Raw genomic sequence first — 19,583 nt, forward strand, 5'->3', positions numbered from 1 at the left:
ATATTCATCACAGTGGAGATATAATTTTTTGAATGCACAATAAATGCTATCTTGACTACTAAATAGCATTCATTGTGTATCTCTACATATTTATTCTGTATCTCTAATATTTTATCTCCACTGTGGTGAATATTCAGTGATAAACAGTTATCCAGACCAGTCATTGCTAAGCTTTACCAGGCTGCTGTGAAACCAACCAATTCCAAGAGTAATTTCAGTGCAAGTTACAGTTTATTCATCAGAATATTTACATACTTACAGAAAAAAAGAAGTCCTTATGCATCTCTTGTTCTTATAATTTTTCACACATTGTTGAAATTTCTTGAAAGCCAGCAGTGTACTCACAAAATAATGATTATTCTTCCTCGTTAGCGGCCCTTTAGCTTGTTAGACAGATCTGATGAGTTCTTATCAGTCAGTCGTCATGTGGTCCCCAGAGCCACAGAGAGGCCCCAAAGGGGAGCCATATTCACAAAGCTTTGTCCCCGGAGTCTTTCCAGACGAGGGTTTTCTGTTATCATCAGATCAGTCTCAAAGCTAGAAATCACAGGCTGAGGGAATTGAAGATTGTTTTTAGACTGTCAACGCCAGTGCTCGAGCTGATTTGATTCTTGATGGAGGATTTGAGGAAAAAGAAAAGCGAAAGAGGAAATCTTTACATACTGTATCTCCCGAGTTAACTCTTTGTGAATAGTGGCTTGAGTGTCGGACTCCTATTCCAACGAAGTGTCTGTGTATAGGTGGCCATTGAAATGACAACATACTGTATATACATTTCACTGCTTAACATTGTGAGCTGACCAGCAGCTGTAGTACATAGCATGTTTGCTATGTACTACAGCTGCTGGTCAACATATTTTGGTCATGAATGTGTTCGTTAGAAAAGTATAATCTATCTATTCATGTCTACTGTATGTATCTTCTCTCCATTCATATCTGTGAGCATGATATGATTAGTTGGTACTTAGTCATCATCAAGAGAGATAATCATGTATATGCTGTAGACATACTGTACAGAGCCTTCAGAAAGTATTCATACATTTTGTTGTGTTGCATCCTGAATTCAAAACGGATTGAATATTTTTTCTCTCTCACCCATCTACACACAATACCCCATAACGACAAAGTGAAAACATGTTAATAATTTCTTCTCTCAAATCTATTAAGAATGAAATACAGAAATCTCATTTACACAATTATTCACACCCCTGAGTCAATACTTTGTAGAAACACCTTTGGCGGTGATTACAGCTTCGAGTCTTCTTGGGTGTGTCTGTGTCAGCTTGACACATCTGGATTTGGGGATTTTCTCCCATTCTTCCTTGCAGATTTTCTCAAGTTCTGTTAAGTTAGATGGGGAGCGATGGCTAAGTCTTTCCACAGATTTTCAATGGTATTCAAGACTGGGCTTTGGCTGGGGCCACTCAAGGACAAACATTCTTGTCCTGAAGCCATTACAGCGTTGCTTTGGCTGTATTATGCTTGGGGTCATTGTCCTATTGGAACATACATCTTCGCCCCAAGTCTAAGGTCGTTAGAACTCTGAAGCAGATGCTCATCAAGGATTTGCCTGTATTCACCGCTATCCTTACCAGTCTCTGCCACTGAAAAGCATCTCCATAGCATGATGCTGCCACCACCATGCTTCATGGTAGGGATGGTGTTAGACGGGTGATGAGCTTCATGCATTCAGGCCAAATAGTTACATTTCTGTCTCACCAGACCACAGAATATTTTGCCTTATGCTCTCAGAGTCTTTCATGTGCCTTTTTTGCAAACTCCAAGCGTGTGGTCATGTGCCTTTTTCTCAGGAGTGGCTTCCGTCTGTCCACTCTCCCATATAGCCCAGATTGGTAAAGTGCTGTAGAGACTGTTCCTTCTGGCAGGTTCTCCCATCTCAGCCAAGGAACTCTGTAGTTCTGTCAGAGGTCATTTGGTTCTTGGTCACCTGCCATCCCATGTCAACTCCCAAGGTCCTTCTTGATCTGCGTCACACAAAATGGCAAGCGTCACAAACACCAGGAATCTTCAACTCCAGCTCCATACTTAACGCTACCCCAGGAATCACTCCCTTCAACACTGCCCTGTACCTAAGCACAAAGCAAGATACAGGTCTTTCCTCAAGTTGATCAACAAAAAAGCCCTGGTTCCACACTCTTCAAAAATCTCCCTCGCACTGGACCAAATGTATCTTTGCCATAACCATGTCCATCAATGCAAAGCTCAAGCTCCGAGCTCCACACAACACCTTCTACCCCTTCCATTACACCTCGAACTGATGTCTGGCTTACTCCGTTTGATCTTGACACCAATCTTTCTCGACATACCCTCTCCCTTGTTATTGCTAGCTTCAACAGATTCAAACCTATCCTCTGCCTCCCTCAGTCTTTCAACCTCCTCTCTCTTTCCCTGCAATATTCCTCCCTTAACTAAGTACCCGACTCCTTCTGAAAATATTCAACTTTTCCAAGCCAAAATCTATTTTTAGCCTTCTCGAGAGTCATGCTAAGCCCTGTACTCCCTCCACTTCAAACTCGAGCCATCCCTAGCAACAAAAAAATGGACCTGCACTGTCAACTGTCAGACCTTATATACATAGTTGTGTTTCATGCTAAATCATGTCCAAAACAATGAATTGGCCACAGGTGGACTCCAATCAAGTTGTAGCGACGATTGGAAATTGGATGCAGCTGAGCTCAATTTGGAGTGTCATAACAAAAGGGTGTGAATACTTGTAAATGAGATATTTCTGTTCTTCATTTTCAATAAAATTGTAAACATTTCTAAAAACATGTTTTCACCTCGTCATAGATTTTCAAAATACATTTTGAATTCAGGCTGTAGCACATCAAAATGTGGAATAAGTCAGGGTTCTGAAGGCACTGTATCGGTTATAAAAGTAGTGACTATTCCTTCAGTCAAAAGTAATCAAAAGGTATACAATCTAACACGGAATTCTGTACACAGTCAATGATAGCCAATGTTGTCTGTGTGGGCATGGAAGTAATTAATACTATTCATCTAACTGCCCAATCACATATTGTGATATCGTTGTTAGTTTCAAATTTGAATATGTACTGTACTACCAGGTGTGGAAGTGGGCGGGAATGTGTGGGAACGGAGTTCCCAAAGTGAAATAATTTTGAGATTTAAAAATGCGTCGTTATTTTGTTTTTCATAGAATCATAGGAATATACATCAGTAAATTCTCAAAGGCTGCGTTTACACAGGCAGCCCAATTCTGATATTTTGTCCACTAATTGGTCTTTCGACCAATGACATCAGATCTTTTAACATCAGATCTTTTTCAGAGCTGATTTGATTGGAATTGAATTTTCCCACCCCTTTGTACTAGGTTTTAGGACATATAGTAAGCAGAGCCATACACATACATACAGAACCAGTCAAATGTTTGGACACACCTACTCATTCAAGAGTTTTTCTTTATTTTTACTATTTTCTACATTGTAGAATAATAGTGAAGACATCACAACTATGAAATAACACATATGGAATCATGTCGTAACCAAAAAAGTGTTATACCAATCTAAATATACTTTATATTTGAGATTCTTCAAAGTAGCCATGCCAAGACTGTGCAAAGCTGTCATCAAGTCAAAGGGTGGCTACTTTGAAGAATCTAAAATCTAAAATATATTTGGATTTGTTTAAAACTTTTTTTTTTTTTGGATACTACATGATTCCATGTGTGTTATTCCATACAACACTCACTGATTTTTTGGGGTTATATTTGACATGTATATATATTAGATATAAAATGCAAAGTGTGCCAGCTTCAGACTGTAAGATTGAGAAATCTTATAAATACTTTATCAGATGTGTTTGCAGGTCAGATCTTCAGGAAGACCAAAGAGACTCCCAGTTGAATCATTGTTATCATATACAAATATATTCCATTCCCTCTTCCATATACAAACTCCTGTCCCACTAGCTATATACAGTATTGTGCAAGCTTAGGAGGGGGAAATTTCACCAACATAAGACATGTTCAGCACAAATGTTTTTTTACAGATTTTTTTTGCCTCATTACTTACAGATATATCAAATGATACATTATATATCAAATGATACATTTTCAATATTTCCAGCACCAAACCAGTGTCTGCATATGTGAAAACAGCGCGTTTCTATGAAATGTGGTTAAAAAGATAAGAGCAAAGGTCCAAAAAATGCTTCTCTGTGACATCACAGGGTAGCATAAAAAAAAGGAGGGCATTTTCTTGCTCCTTACTTCACTGTGCATCTCATTGAGTTTGAGAATCACAGTTTTTTAAATGTTGGAACTTTTGATGATGTCATCTGGGAGAACTTTTAAATGCTATATTTATTTCTACAAAGCATAGAAATGCACCATTTTCACATATGTCGACACTGGTATTGTGCTGGAGATAATGACAATTAGGTTAAAAAGTGGTGGAAATTTCCCTTTAACCCTTTACAGTCTAAGCCCTGTCTAAGCCGGGGAGGTGGGGTTGGGTTCTACTAAGCTATATGTAATTGTTTTTAAGAAGGTCATACCAAGGATATTTTTGCTATTTGATTTTGAACATTCAAACCCCTTGATGTATCCCCAAAAATATTACAAAATAATTTTGTGCTAAAAAATGTTTGTCCTTACTGCTATTAGCCCATACCAACGCATTGAATAACATATTCACTACATGGAACAACAGATAAAGGAAGTTTGTTCTAAAGTGTCTGTCCTATATCTGAAAGATATAAGAAAGATCAGGAAACATTTATTTATATTTTTTAAACATGTATTTAACCCCTTATTTTTGGCACTATACAGTACTTCCATTTTTTTCCCCAACTGGTACAGGGAGAACTTCAACCGACATGTTCGTGAGAGTCTCACCTTTCCACAGAGGGGTCATATTAGCGTGTATCCTAAACTGTTCGGACGCTACAGACAGAAGTCGGCAGATCGGCTGAACCAACCTCAGACCAGTCCCAAGACGCTTGTGGGGGTAGTAGAGCAAAATGTCCGTGGAGCGCAGACATCAACTCTAGGGGGTTAAATAAATAATATAGGGGGGACTATAGGCTTATATAGTGTAGGTTAACTTAATGTGCTCAGATTTATATGGATTATATGGATTTCTGATCAGGCCGCAAGATAATACAGATAATCTGCCTATGCGTTTTACCACAGCAAGGTTGTCATAGCAACTACATGCCCCACCCTGCAGGACAAATTCGTCCCTACATACAATCAGTCACAGTCACAACACTTCCATCCTCTCTTCATAACTCTGACCTCTGACCGCACATTGTCAAGCCCTGAAGAACAAACAAACTGGATTTATCCATCTGGCCCCCCAGATAATTACAGGAATTAATTGTAGTTGGTCTGTATTTCACAAGCCTTATACTGTACATGGGTAGAGAGTCAAACTAAAGCAGGCCACTTTACAGCAAGTAGTAGTGGTAAGGTGTAAGATATAAAAACAAATGGACTGCAAGTGGCCTGGAACCCTCAGGACATTGTCTGTCATGAACCTCGAAGCCATCCTTGTCATTCCCTAAACCTTTTCCCATACATGGACTACTAAACACACAATAAGCCCTCTTGTCTTGTCAAACAAAAGGCACCCAGCTATAAAACAAAACCAACCTAAAATACTCCACAATGTAAGTAAAGAATTGTTGCAACTAAAAAGAGGGTGCCGTGTTGCCGTGGCGATCAGATCTTGCTGTTCTCCAGGTGCGAGTCAATGTGCTTGATTAGGGCGTCGTCAGGGTAACCCATGGGAAAGATCAGCTGGCACAGAGGGCAGCTTCTCATGTCACTCTCTTCTGTCTCCATCCACAGCTGAAATGAAAACACGCACACAGTGTGAGAGTGTGAGAGACTGCAGGAGGAGCTGAGACAGATCCAGAACAACCACATAGGGAGGGTCAGTGAACAACACACACACATACACACACACACACACACACACACACACACACACACACACACACAACATTCAGGTCAACAAGCAGTGTGGGTCTATGGCAACAATCAATGATAATAGTTTGACCATTTAGGTCATGAAGAAAATAAGCTTATATGTAGAGGTGCATCAGCACATATGACATGTTACACAGAGCATTTCCCATGAAATAGCACAGTGCAGGAAGACATTGGCAAGTCAAGGGCAGTTTATTTTCAAAGAGAGAGATTTTGACTGATCGGAATAACTGACCCATTTTACAATTTTAGAGAATGTTTTGATATAATAAAGATATTATTATACAGTATATTTGGGATAGAGTGTGCGTGTGACTCACATTGATGGAGGGCCAGGACTGGGCGTGCTCTGTGTGCAGGTAGCCTGGCGGGTGACAGGTCAGAGTGTTGGGTCTGGATGGGATGGGGAAGGCCGAGCAGGACGCTGGCCCCTTCATGACCCCATGAGCTGACACATTGTTGGGCACGCCCAGCGTCTGTGGGGGGCTGATGGGGTGCGGACAGGTCCACTCTTCCTCGTCTTCAGAGGACTGCGGAAGCTGGGGGGCGGGCGTGGGGGGGGGCAGAGGCTCAAAGTGCAGGTGAGACCTGGGAGAGACCTCGGACAGGGGGAAGGGCAGCTCTCGAGAGTGGCAGGAACTTTCGTGGAGGCCCACCTCACTCCCTGCCCTCTCTAGCCCAGACTGGGAGGCTCGGAGCTGGCCTCCTCTGTGGGGTGACCCTCCATGCTGGGAGCCTCCATGCTCATGCTGCTGATGCTGCTTTGAGTAGCCGGAGTCCCTGTAGGGCCGGGGCTTGGGCAGTGTGGACACGGGGTCCAGGCTGAAGCGCGGTGGCCGCTGGTAGGCCGAGGGGTCGGCCACCTCGGAGTAGCTCCGTCGGCCCTGGAAGCTGGCCCTCAGGTGGTGGCTGGCTGGCCGGCAGGAGTAGGAGGCAGGCCCATCGTTGACGTCCAGCAGGGGCGAACGGCGGTGCATGTCCGGGGAGAGATGCTGCGGCTGGAGCACCGGGGAGCGGCACTGGGCAATGGGGGAGTGGTGCTGAGGAGGGACGGGGGAGTGGCGTTGGGGGATGGGGGAGTGTCGCTGGGGCACGGGGGAGTGGCGTTGGTGAGGGATGGGAGAAGGGGGGTGGGAGTGGCGTTGGACTGAGGAGACAGGAGAGACACGGGGAGTCAGAGAGCAGCACACGAGACAAGACTGCCTGTGGCTGTCTCTGGAAGATCAAAATGATAGATTCTCACCAAAATAGGACTAGAGCCTGTTGTTATTCATAATTACATATGAGAAGTAACTAGGGTCAGGAGGAGTTTTTTGGTCTGGTAAAATCTCTAGCAATATCAGATAGTGTAATATACAGTGCCTTGCGAAAGTATTCGGCCCCCTTGAACTTTGCGACCTTTTGCCACATTTCAGGCTTCAAACATAAAGATATAAAACTGTATTTTTTTGTGAAGAATCAACAACAAGTGGGACACAATCATGAAGTGGAACGACATTTATTGGATATTTCAAACTTTTTTAACAAATCAAAAACTGAAAAATTGGGCGTGCAAAATTATTCAGCCCCTTTACTTTTAGTTCAGCAAACTCTCTCCAGAAGTTCAGTGAGGATCTCTGAATGATCCAATGTTGACCTAAATGACTAATGATGATAAATACAATCCACCTGTGTGTAATCAAGTCTCCGTATAAATGCACCTGCACTGTGATAGTCTCAGAGGTCCGTTAAAAACGCAGATAGCATCATGAAGAACAAGGAACACACCAGGCAGGTCCGAGATACTGTTGTGAAGAAGTTTAAAGCCGGATTTGGATACAAAAAGATTTCCCAAGCTTTAAACATCCCAAGGAGCACTGTGCAAGCGATAATATTGAAATGGAAGGAGTATCAGACCACTGCAAATCTACCAAGACCTGGCCGTCCCTCTAAACTTTCAGCTCATACAAGGAGAAGACTGATCAGAGATGCAGCCAAGAGGCCCATGATCACTCTGGATGAACTGCAGAGATCTACAGCTGAGGTGGGAGACTCTGTCCATAGGACAACAATCAGTCGTATATTGCACAAATCTGGCCTTTATGGAAGAGTGGCAAGAAGAAAGCCATTTCTTAAAGATATCCATAAAAAGTGTTGTTTAAAGTTTGCCACAAGCCACCTGGGAGACACACCAAACATGTGGAAGAAGGTGCTCTGGTCAGATGAAACCAAAATGGAACTTTTTGGCAGCAATGTAAAACGTTATGTTTGGCGTAAAAGCAACACAGCTGAACACACCATCCCCACTGTCAAACATGGTGGTGGCAGCATCATGGTTTGGGCCTGCTTTTCTTCAGCAGGGACAGGGAAGATGGTTAAAATTGATGGGAAGATGGATGGAGCCAAATACAGGACCATTCTGGAAGAAAACCTGATGGAGTCTGCAAAAGACCTGAGACTGGGACGGAGATTTGTCTTCCAACAAGACAATGATCCAAAACATAAAGCAAAATCTACAATGGAATGGTTCAAAAATAAACATATCCAGGTGTTAGAATGGCCAAGTCAAAGTCAAGACCTGAATCCAATCGAGAATCTGTGGAAAGAACTGAAAACTGCTGTTCACAAATGCTCTCCATCCAACCTCACTGAGCTCGAGCTGTTTTGCAAGGAGGAATGGGAAAACATTTCAGTCTCTCGATGTGCAAAACTGATAGAGACATACCCCAAGTGACTTACAGCTGTAATCGCAGCAAAAGGTGGCGCTACAAAGTATTAACTTAAGGGGGCTGAATAATTTTGCACGCCCAATTTTTCAGTTTTTGATTTGTTAAAAAAGTTTGAAATATCCAATAAATGTCGTTCCACTTCATGATTGTGTCCCACTTGTTGTTGATTCTTCACAAAAAAATACAGTTTTATATCTTTATGTTTGAAGCCTGAAATGTGGCAAAAGGTCGCAAAGTTCAAGGGGGCCGAATACTTTCGCAAGGCACTGTATTTTTGATAATGATGAAGAAAAAGTGTATAATCTTTCATATCTATTTTCTTGAATAACATTCCTGTACTTATCTCTACTGTGTGTCAGACATGCTGTGTTGCTCTGGATTTGCAGTACAAATGTTTGTCTGATCAAAAGACATAACTCAATTCGCAAACAAGCGGCACACTCGACAAGATATGCAAAAAAGAAACACCCTTGAATAGATTTATTTTCCGCTTACCTAAGACACAGATCTAAGATGATGTAGACAATTTTTACAGTACATTATGTTGTGCTTCCTGTAATCATAAGATAACTATCAGCCATCTAGCTAAAAACAAGACTTGCATTGGTGAATCAGAAGCATCTCAAAGGGGAAACGTATGGTTCTGTGGTTGAGTGAAAAAAAGTATTTAAAAAAGGAGGGGGTTGCTGTGCTCTCAAACTATCCACAGAGACTTGAAATACAGAGAAAACAGACTTAAGGAAGAGGATTTCTCTGTTTTGCAGAGTTACTGTATTTGTAACTCTGCAACCCCAGGAGAGTAAAAGAAAAATAGCTGCAGGCCTACTTTATATCCCAATATAGTCTAGTTCATTCTTCTATTTTTTTTATTATCTTGAAACAGGGCTGAGTATGAGCTGAGTTTGTAGTTAGAGAGGCAGGCCAGTAACCGGAGGGTTGCTGGTTCAAATCCCTCAGCTGACTGGGGGGAAAACTGCAGGGAGTGAGCTGAAAGCCATAGTATACTGTAACTTTTTGAAAGAAAAGCAAAAAAAAAATTGTCCATTAAAATAACATCAAATTGATCAGAAATACAGTGTAAATTGCTTCTTTAATCAGAACAACAGTTTTCAGCTGTGCTAAAATAAATGCAAAATGGTTTTCTAATGATCAATCAGCCTTATAAAATGATAGCTAGCTAACACAGGAGTGACGGTTGCGGATAATGGGCCTCTGTACGCCTATTTAGATATTCTATTAAAAATCAGCCGTTTCCAGCTACAATAGTCATTTACAATATTAACAAAGTCTACACTGTATTTCTGATCAATTTGTTGTTTTTTTAAAATGTGCTTTTCTTTCAAAAACAAGGACATTTCTAAGTGACCCCAAACTTTTGAATGGTAGTGTATGTCCCATATACTATCTACCTCTGTTTTTCTTTACCCCTCATTTCTCCAGGGGTGTTGCTCTGCAGCAGCCAATGTCCTGCTCCCAGCCTGTGATGTGTGTGCTGTGTGTCAGGTTGAGTACCGTGACAGCACAAAATTAAGAATATCTGTGCAAATGGACCAATAAAGCAAGTATTGTATTGTAAGGTGAGCATGACAATGCTGATTTCAAGATGTGCGTGTAAAGCTTACTCATTTCCCACCCTGTATTTCAGTAGAAAATGCATAACAATATACTGTAGAAAACATTAAGAACACCTGCTCTTACCATGACATAGACTGACCAGGTGAATCCAGGTGAACACTATGATCCCTTATTGATGTCAGTTGTTAAATCCACTTCAATCAGTGTAGATGAAGGGGAGGAGACAGGTTAAAGAATAATGATTTCTAAGCCTTGAGACAATTGAGACATTGTGTATGTGTGCCATTCAGGGGGTGAATGGGCAATACAAAATATTTAAGTGCCTTTGAACTGGGGTATGGTAGTAGGTGCAAGGTGCACTGATTTGAGCATGTCAAGAACTGCAACGTTGTTGGGTTTTTCACACTCAACAGTTTCCCGTGTTTATCAAGAATGGTTCACCACCCAGAGGACATCCAGCCAACTTGACACAACTGGGAAGCATTGTGGTCAACATGGGCCAGCATCCCTGTGGAATGCTTTCGAGTCCATGCCCCGACGAATTCAGGCTGTTCTGAGGCAACGGGGGGGGGGGGGGGGGGGGGGGGGGGGATAGGTGAGAGAAACGTATGATGACACAGGAAGAGAAAGGTGTTGCTTGAATGTTTCCAGTGGACAAAACTGGTTGCAACAATGTTACGATGTCATGACAAGGTTGTATAGTGATTGTTGATGTTTTAAATATTTTTTTGATGTTATTAAGATGTAAACTTCTATAAGGATGCTGCTAACCTGGGCTAGCCTGTTAAATGTGGGCCATATATCATTTTCCAGGGACGTTACTAACCTGGGCTATGCTGCTCCTGAGAGACCATCCTCAAGATCTCTTTTTGTTTGGAGCTCAGTGCTTGGAGACGTCCCAACTCCTCAGTTAGCTCTGTGTAGGCTAACGCCAAATTCACCCTGCAGGGGGAAAGAGCAGAGTCAATCAATCAATTGGTTGAAATACGAATGTGTTAAATTAAAAATGGTCTATTTAATCAACTAACATACAGCTCTGACAGACCCCTGTCTTAGTCTCCAGTATCTATGCTTCAATAGTCTATGTGCTGGGGGGCTAGGGTCAGTCTGTCCTGGTGTAATCTGATCTTAAGTATGCTCCCTCTAATTTTCCCATCTCTCTCTCCCCTTCAGAAGGACCTGAGCCCTACGACCATGCCTCAGGACTACCTGGCCTGACGACTCCTAGCTGTCCCAATTCCCAGTCCACCTCGTCGTGCCGCTGTTCCAGTTTCTGCTGTTCTAGCCTGTGCTATGGAACCCTGACCTGTTCACCGGAAGTGCTACCTTGTCCCGGACCTGCTGTTTCGACCCTCTATAACCACCCTGATTATTATTTGACCCTGCAGGTCATCTATGAATGTTTGAACATCTTGAAGAATGAGCTGGCCTTAATGGGAATGGACTCTTGTAATTTTTACTGGGCACAGCCAGAAGAGGACTGGCCACCCTCAGAGAGCCTGGTCCTCTCTAGGTTTCTTCATAGGTTCGAGCCTTTCAAGAGAGTTTTATATAGCCACTGTGCTTCTACAGGACATCTACATTTCCTTCTCTTTAGAGTTTTAGGCTGGGTTTCTGTATCACTTTGTGACATCTGCTGATATAAAAAGGGCTGTATACATAAATGTGATTGATTGATTAATACCCCACAAGACACAAGTTTTAATGCCACATGCACAAGTACAGTGAAATGCCTTTCTTGCAAACTCAAAACCCAACAATGCAATAATCAATAACAATGTAGTACTAGAAAAACACACACAAGAAATAAGAAGAAATAGGAAGAACACAATAAGTAAGTAAATAAGCATACTATATACAGGGTCTGTTCCAATTCCATATTTAAAATGTGCAGGGATACTGGCGTGATGTAGGTAGATACTGTATGTAGGGTCAAAGGTGACTAGCCAACAGGATATAAGATAAACAGAGTAGCAGCAGCTTGTATGTGAGTGGGTGTGTGTCAGTGTAAATGTATGCGGATATTACAGTGCATTCGGGAAGTATTCAGACCCCGTCAATTTTCCACATTGTGTTACGTTACAGCCTTAATCAAAAATGGATTAAATACATGGTTTTCCTTGTCAGTCTAAACACAATACCCTACGAGGACAAAGCGAAAACAGGTTTTGAGAATTTTTTGAAAATTTATAATAAAAAAAATAATAGAAACAAATTATTTACAGGGGCAACGGGTGGTTAGAGCATTGGGCCAGTAACCGAAAGGATGCTAGATTGAATCCCTGAGCTGACAAGGTAAAAACTGTTGTCCTGTCCCTGAACAAGACAGTTAACCCACTGTTCCTAGGCCGTCATTGTAAATAAGAATTTGTTCTTAACTGAATTGCCTAGTTAAATAAAGGTAAAAAACAACAACATTCACATAAGTATTCAGACCCTTTGTTATGAGACTCGAAATTGAGCTCAGGTGCATCCTGCTTCCATTGATCATCCTTGAGATGTTTTTACAACTTGATTGGAGTCCACCTGTGGTCATTTCAGATTTGTCATGATTTGGAAAGCTGTCTATATAAGGTCCCACAGTTGACAGTGAATGTCAGAGCAAAAACCAAGCCATGAGGTCGAAGGAATTGTCCGTAGAGCTCTGAGACAGGACTGTGTCGGGACACAGATCTGGGGAAAGGTACCAAAACATTTCTGCATCATTTAAGGTCCCCAAGAACACAGTGGCTTCCATCAATCTTAAATGGAAGAAGTTTGGCGCCACCAAGACTCTTCCTTGAGCTGGTCTCTTGGCCAAACTGAGCAATCAGGTGAAAAGGCCCAAGGAGGTGACAAAGAACCTGATGGTCACTCTGACAGAGCTCCAGAGTTCCTCTGCGGAGATGGGAGAACCTTCCAGAAGCACTACCATCTCTGCAGCACTTCACCAACCAGGCCTTTATGGTAGAGTGGCCAGATGGAAACCACTCCTTAGTAAAAGACACATGACAGCCTGGTTGGAGTTTTCAAAAAGGCACCTAAACACAAATATTTTCTGTTCAGATGAAACCAAGATTGAACTCTTTGGCCTGAATGCCAAGCGTCATGTCTGGAGGAAACCTGGCACCATCTCTACGGTGAAGCATGATGGTGGCAGCATCATACTGTGGGGATGTTTTTCAGAGGCAGATGTTTTTCAGCGGGAGACAGGATTGAGGCAAAGTACAGAGAGATCCTTGATGAAAACATGCTCCAAAGCACTCAGGACCTCAGACTGGGGCAACGGTTCACCTTCCAACAGGACAATGACCCTAAGCACACAGCCAAGACAATATAGGAGTGGCTTCAGGACAAGTCTCTGAATGTCCTTGAGTGGCCCAACCAGAGCCCGGACTTGAACCCGATCAAACATCTCTGGAGAGATCTGAAAACAGCTGTGAAGCGACGCTCCCCATCCAACCTGACAGAGCTTGAGAGGATCTGCAGAGAAGAACTCCCCAAATACAGGTGTCATACCCAAGAAGACTCAAGGCTGTAATCGCTGCCAAAGGTGCTTAAAGAAAGTACTGAGTAAAGGGTCTGGAAATGTCTAAAAAACTGTTTTTGCTTTGCCAATATGGGGTATTGTGTGTAGATTGATGTAAAAAACAAACAATTTAACAAATGTTAGAATAAGACTGTAACGTAACTAAATGTCTGAATACTTTCCGAATGAGTAGATGATGGAGTCAGTGTGTGTGTGTAGGGCCCTGTGAGTGTGCATAGAGACAGTGCAAAAATACAAATAAAAGATCAATAAAGATATAAGGTTAACTCAGTCTGTGTAGCTATTTTGTCAGCTACAGTATTTATCAGTCTTATTGCTTGGGGATAGAAGTTGTTCAAGAGCCTGTTGGGGCCAGACTTGATGCACTGGTACCGCTTGCCGTACGGAAGCAGAGAGAATAGTCTATGGAGTCTTTAACGATTATCCGGGCCTTCCCTCAACACTGCCTGATATAGAGGTCGTGGATGGCAGGGAGCTCGGCCCCAGTGATGTACTGGGCTGTCCACATCACCCTCTGTAGCGCCATGCAATTGATGGCGGTGCTATTTCCATACCAGGCAGTGAGTCAAGATACTCTCAGTTGTACAGCTGTAGAAACAGCTGTAGAAATGTTTAGAGGATTTGAGGGCCCATGCAAAACTTTTTCAACCTCCTGAGGGGGAGGAGGCGCTTCACGACTGTGCGCGCATGTTTGGACCATTTTTTAAGTCTTTAGTGATTTGGCCACCGAGGAACTTGAAGCTCTCGACCTGCTCCACAGCAGCTCTGTCGATGTGGATGAGGGCATGCTCACCCCCCCCTTCCCCATTTCCAGTAGTCCACGATCAGCTCCTTTGTCTTACTGACGTTGAGGGAGAGGTTGTTGTTCTGGCACCACACTGCCAGGTCAATGACCTCCTCCCTGTAGGCTGACTCATTGTTGCCGGTGTTGTATGGCCTACCACCATAGTGTCATCAGCAAATTTGATGATGATGTTGGAGTTGTGCGTGGCCACGCAGTCGTGGGTGAACAGGGAGTACAGGAAGGGACTTGAGGGTCAGCGTGGCAGAGGGGATGTTGTCTACCCTCACCACATGGGGTCGGCCCGTCAGGAAGTCCAGCCTCCAGTTGCAGAGGGAGGTATTTAGACCCAGATTCCTAAGCTTAGTAACGGATTTAGAGGGGACAGTGTTGTTGAAAGCTGAGCTGTAGTCAATGAACAGCATTCTCACATAGGTATTCCTCTTATCTAGGTGGGTGAGGGCAGTGTGGAAAGCAATTGAGATTGCGTCATCTATGGATCTGTTGTGCCGGTATGCAAATTGGAATGGGTCTAGGGTGTCTGGGATGGTGGAGTTAATGCGTGCCATAACCAGCCTCTCAAAGCACTTCATGATTACAGAAGTGAGTGCTACAGGCCGGTAGTCATTGTGGCATAAAGCCTAAGAGTTCTTGGGGACAGGAATGATGGTGGTCATCTTAAAACATGGGGGATTACAGACTGGGACAAGGAGAGATTGACAATTACAGTGAATATGGCTGCCAACTGCTCTGCACTGTGAGAACACTCCTTGGAATAAAGTTGGGCCCAGTGGCTTTGCGGGTGTTGACCTGATGAAAGACCTTTCTCACGTCGGCCTAGGAGAGGGAGATCACCCAGTCCTCCGGGTCGGTGCGGGCCCTCACACACGGTACGGTGTTGTTATTGTCGAAGGATGCATAAAATGCATTGAGTTCGTCTGGAAGATCGCTGCTGGGCCTTTCTTTGTAATCCGTAATGGACTGTAGCCCCTGCCACATGCAGCAGGCGTCGGAGCCTGTGTAGTATGATTCCACCTTATTCCTATATTGTCCTTCTGCTCGTTTGATGACTCTGCGGAGGTCATCTTGTACTTATTCCTGTCCTCGGCCGTAGCCTCAGAGTTGTCTATGATAGCGCTGTGTGTGGTAACCATGTCCATTAGTTCAGCTACAACCTCCGTGTTAATCCAGGGCTTTTGATGAGGGAAGCAGCAAACCCTCACCGTGGGGACAACGTCACTGATACATTTCCTATATTCTCCCAGGGGTCTCTTCATAGACCCCAAGTCCAAAACAAATTCAAGGCAACGCACAGTATTATATAGAGCCATGATTGAATGGAACTCCCTGCCATCTCAAATCACTCAAGCAAACAGCAGAATGTGAATTAAAAACACATTAAATAGCACCTCACATCGCAACGCCTCTCCCGTTTCTGACCTAAATAACTTGTAGACCTACAGCATGTACACTGAGTATACTTGTTAAATCCACTTCAATCAGTGTAGATGAAGGGGAGGAGACAGGTTAAAGAATAATCTTTAAGTCTTGAGACAATTGAGACATGGATTGTGTATGTGTGCCATTCAGAAGGTAAATGGGCAAGACAAACGATTTAAGTGCCTTTGAATGGGGTATGGTAGCAGGTGGGTGCTGGGTTTTTCCCTCTCAACAGTTTCCAGTGTATATCAACAATGGTTCACCACCCAAAGGACATCTAGCCAACTTGACACAACCGTGGGAAGCGTTGGAGTCAACATGGGCCAGCATCCCGGTGGAACGCGTTTGACACCTTGTAGTGTCCATGCCCCGATGCATTGAGGCTGTTCTGAGGGCAAAAGGGGGCAATGCAACTCAATATTTAAAAGGTGTTCCTAATGTTTGGTATATGCAGTGTACTGTACAGTATATGTACTGATATGTACATACTGTATTTACGCGTGTATTCTTATTTTACATCCATGTAGTTTGGTCCTTGAGCTGTTCTGGTCTATTAATGTTCTGTATTATGTTTTGTGTGGACCCCAGGAAGAGTAGCTGCTGCTTTGAAATCATGCTACTACATTGCTTCAAATGTGTACACACTAATGCGTGAGGTTACCTGACTTAATGCATTCCAGTTTTCAAATGTCTACAGTTATTCACACTTGACGTCTATCCAAGCAGTTCCTAGATGCATTTCTTCCTCATCTCCAGATTGACTGAATATAATTATGTAATATAAAGAGTATTTCTAGAATACCAATCATACAAATCACACATGAATCACACTATTGTGTAGCAGTTAGCCGTACAGTAACTCTCGCAGGGTATATATTGACAGAGCAACTCTATTTCCAGCTGCCTAAATATTACACACAGGAATTTGCTTCACCATGGCAACGAGGCAGCTATTTCAAACAGCTCTGTTACAATGCAACACTGGTGGTAAATGAAAACATAGAGAGAAAGGGAGGTGGTTGTGTCAGATAAATGCCAGCAGTGTGTATCTGCTATCCAGACTAAGATCTGACAAAAACATAGCCCATCTGAACTTACAAACCAACTTCCCAAAGCGTTTTGTTATTTATTTGGACTTGAACACTATCATTTCACACATTGATGATGGTGGTAGATAAAGATGGTAAAAGGACTGGTAAAGAACGGACACCTTATTGAATAAGGTGCTACAGTAGTAATGGAAAATGTGATGCTTGGAGAAAGAAATGAAAGTCTCACATTCTATGGCTGTGTTTACATGGGCAGCCCAATTCTGTATGTTTTTTTGTCATTAATTGGTCTTCTGACCAATCAGATCCGCTCTGAAAAAGAGCTGATGTGAAAAGATCTGATGTGATTGGTCAAAATACCAATAAGTGGAAAAAAGTTCAGAATTGGGTTGCCTGTGTAAATGCAGCCTATTGGTCTTTGCTGTGTGATTTATTTGATTGTTTAACTTCAGCAGCGTTTTAGTAATATTTTACAGACAATAGTTAAATAAAGTGGAGTGATAAATGTGACTGCAGTGAAAATGTTCGTCTCCTTTTCAGAAATACAAGATGGCAAAGAATAGTTTGTTTGGACTGGACCTGTAGAACATCTTTCTTTGCTCTTTATCCAGAAGAGAAGCAATGATTTAGACAAATGACAAAGGTCATGACCTATACTGTACAAACCATGTACTGTATCATAATTTCTAGTAGAAATATTGCCCCAAACCATATGTAATATTATAAAATTGGTTGACTTCTGACATTTGTGTAAGCAAAACCCCATTTGGGGATGAAAAGAGGGAACTAGGGAGGAACTAGAATAGATTCAGTGCCTATCATAAGTATTCACCCCCTTTGATTTCTTCACATTTTAGTATGTTACAAAGTGGGATTAAATTGTCATTTTTGTAAACAATCTGCACAAAATACTCTAATGTCAAAGTGGAAGATTTGTTTAATTCTGGGGCGGGGGTGGGGAGATTAATGATAAATAAAACACTAATATACTTTGATTAGATAAGTATTCACCCTGCTAAGTCAAAACATATTAGAACACCTTATTGAGCTTTGCACACCTGGAATGCGCAGTATTTGCCATTATTATTTTCAAAATTCTTCAAGCTCTGTCAAGGTGTTGGGGATCATGGCTAGACAGCAATTTCAAGTCTTTCCATAGCTTTTCAAGTAGATTTAGGTCAGAACTTTGCCACTCAGGAACATTCAGAAACAGTCTTCTTGGTAAGCAACTCCATTATAGGCTTGGCCTTATGTGTTAGGTTATTGTTCTGCTGAAAGGTGAATTCCTCTCCTAGTGTCTGGTGTAAAGCAGACAAGCAGGTTTTTCTCTAGGATTTTGCCTGTGCTTAGCGCCATCCAGTTTCTTTTTATCCTGAAAAACTCCCCAGTCTTTGCCGATGTCAAGCATACCCATACCATGATGCAGCCACACCCATGCTTGAACATTTGGAGGCAGTAACTCGGTGATGTGTTGTTGGATTTGCCCCAAACTTAAGGCTTTACATTAAAGCCAAAACGTGTATTCCTATGCCTTGTTTTTTGTTGTTGCAGTATTACTTTAGTGCCCTGTTGCATACAGGATGCATTTTTTGGGAATATTCTTGTTGATCCATCCTTAGTTTTCTCCGATCAAAGCCATTGAACTCGGTAATGGCCTCATGGTAACATCCCTGAGCAGTTTATTTCCTGTCCTGCAGCTCAGTTCAGAAGAACCACTGTATCTTTTGATGTGTCTGGGTGGTTTAATACATCATCCACAGCAGAATTATTAACTTAGCCATGCTTAAACATATGTTCAATGTCTGATTTGTTATTGTTACCCATCTACCAATCACTGCCCTTCTTTATGAGGCTTTTTTTTAAAGCTCCCTGGTCTTGGTAGTTGACTCTATGCTTGAAATTCAATATTTGACTGAGGGACTTCTGAACTAATTTAGGCTTGCTTAAACAGAGGTGATCAATACTTATGCAACTATATTTTAGTTATATAATTTGTTTTAATTTGATTTTAAAAAAATTATATATTTTCACTTTGACATTATGGAGTATTTTGGGTAGATCAATGAACAAATTATACATTTTAAAATCTATTTCAAGCCCACTTTGTAAATCCATAGGGGGTGAATAAGTATGATACCTTCTGTATGTACTGTAGATATGCTGTGGTAGATAGGTGCCAGTCTGTATCCAGACAAAGCTTATCTGAGCTCTCGAACCAATATCCATAAAAATCTGACTCAGCTAACTCTACATAGTGATAGCAACAGATATAGAAAAATGTTTTCAACGGACAAACAACAACTTCTTCTTCATACTTAAACTGTACAACGGCGAATCTGGAAACATCTCAATTAATTTATATGGTCATGCCAATTAGAGTGCCAACACGAGAAGTCTCACATTGTCATAGGAAAATGATGAGTACTCTCCACAACCCACTGAATAACTTCATTGAGTCTTAATGTGTTAGGTTTTTTGTGTGTAGGAGGGAGAGGGAGGCAGTAGAAAACATACCCCATTTTGC

The 19,583-nt window shown here is 42.2% G+C and overlaps 1 protein-coding gene across 1 annotated transcript in view; it reads right to left on the reverse strand.

Moving 5' to 3' along the window:
- Positions 1-3,575: 3,575 nt before the first annotated feature.
- Positions 3,576-19,583, reverse strand: part of LOC110499121 (TANK-binding kinase 1-binding protein 1) — a 113,515-nt gene continuing 97,507 nt past the window's right edge. The window contains exons 8-10 of the mRNA XM_021576042.2: positions 11,087-11,202; positions 6,298-7,124; positions 3,576-5,836 (exon numbers count right to left, since the gene is read on the reverse strand). Of these exons, the coding sequence (XP_021431717.2) occupies positions 5,708-5,836; positions 6,298-7,124; positions 11,087-11,202 (1,072 nt within the window). The 3' untranslated portion in view covers positions 3,576-5,707. The remainder of the gene's footprint in view (positions 5,837-6,297; positions 7,125-11,086; positions 11,203-19,583) is intronic.

The sequence above is a fragment of the Oncorhynchus mykiss genome, chromosome 20 (genome assembly GCF_013265735.2).
Source record: "Oncorhynchus mykiss isolate Arlee chromosome 20, USDA_OmykA_1.1, whole genome shotgun sequence".
Lineage (NCBI taxonomy): Eukaryota > Metazoa > Chordata > Actinopteri > Salmoniformes > Salmonidae > Oncorhynchus > Oncorhynchus mykiss.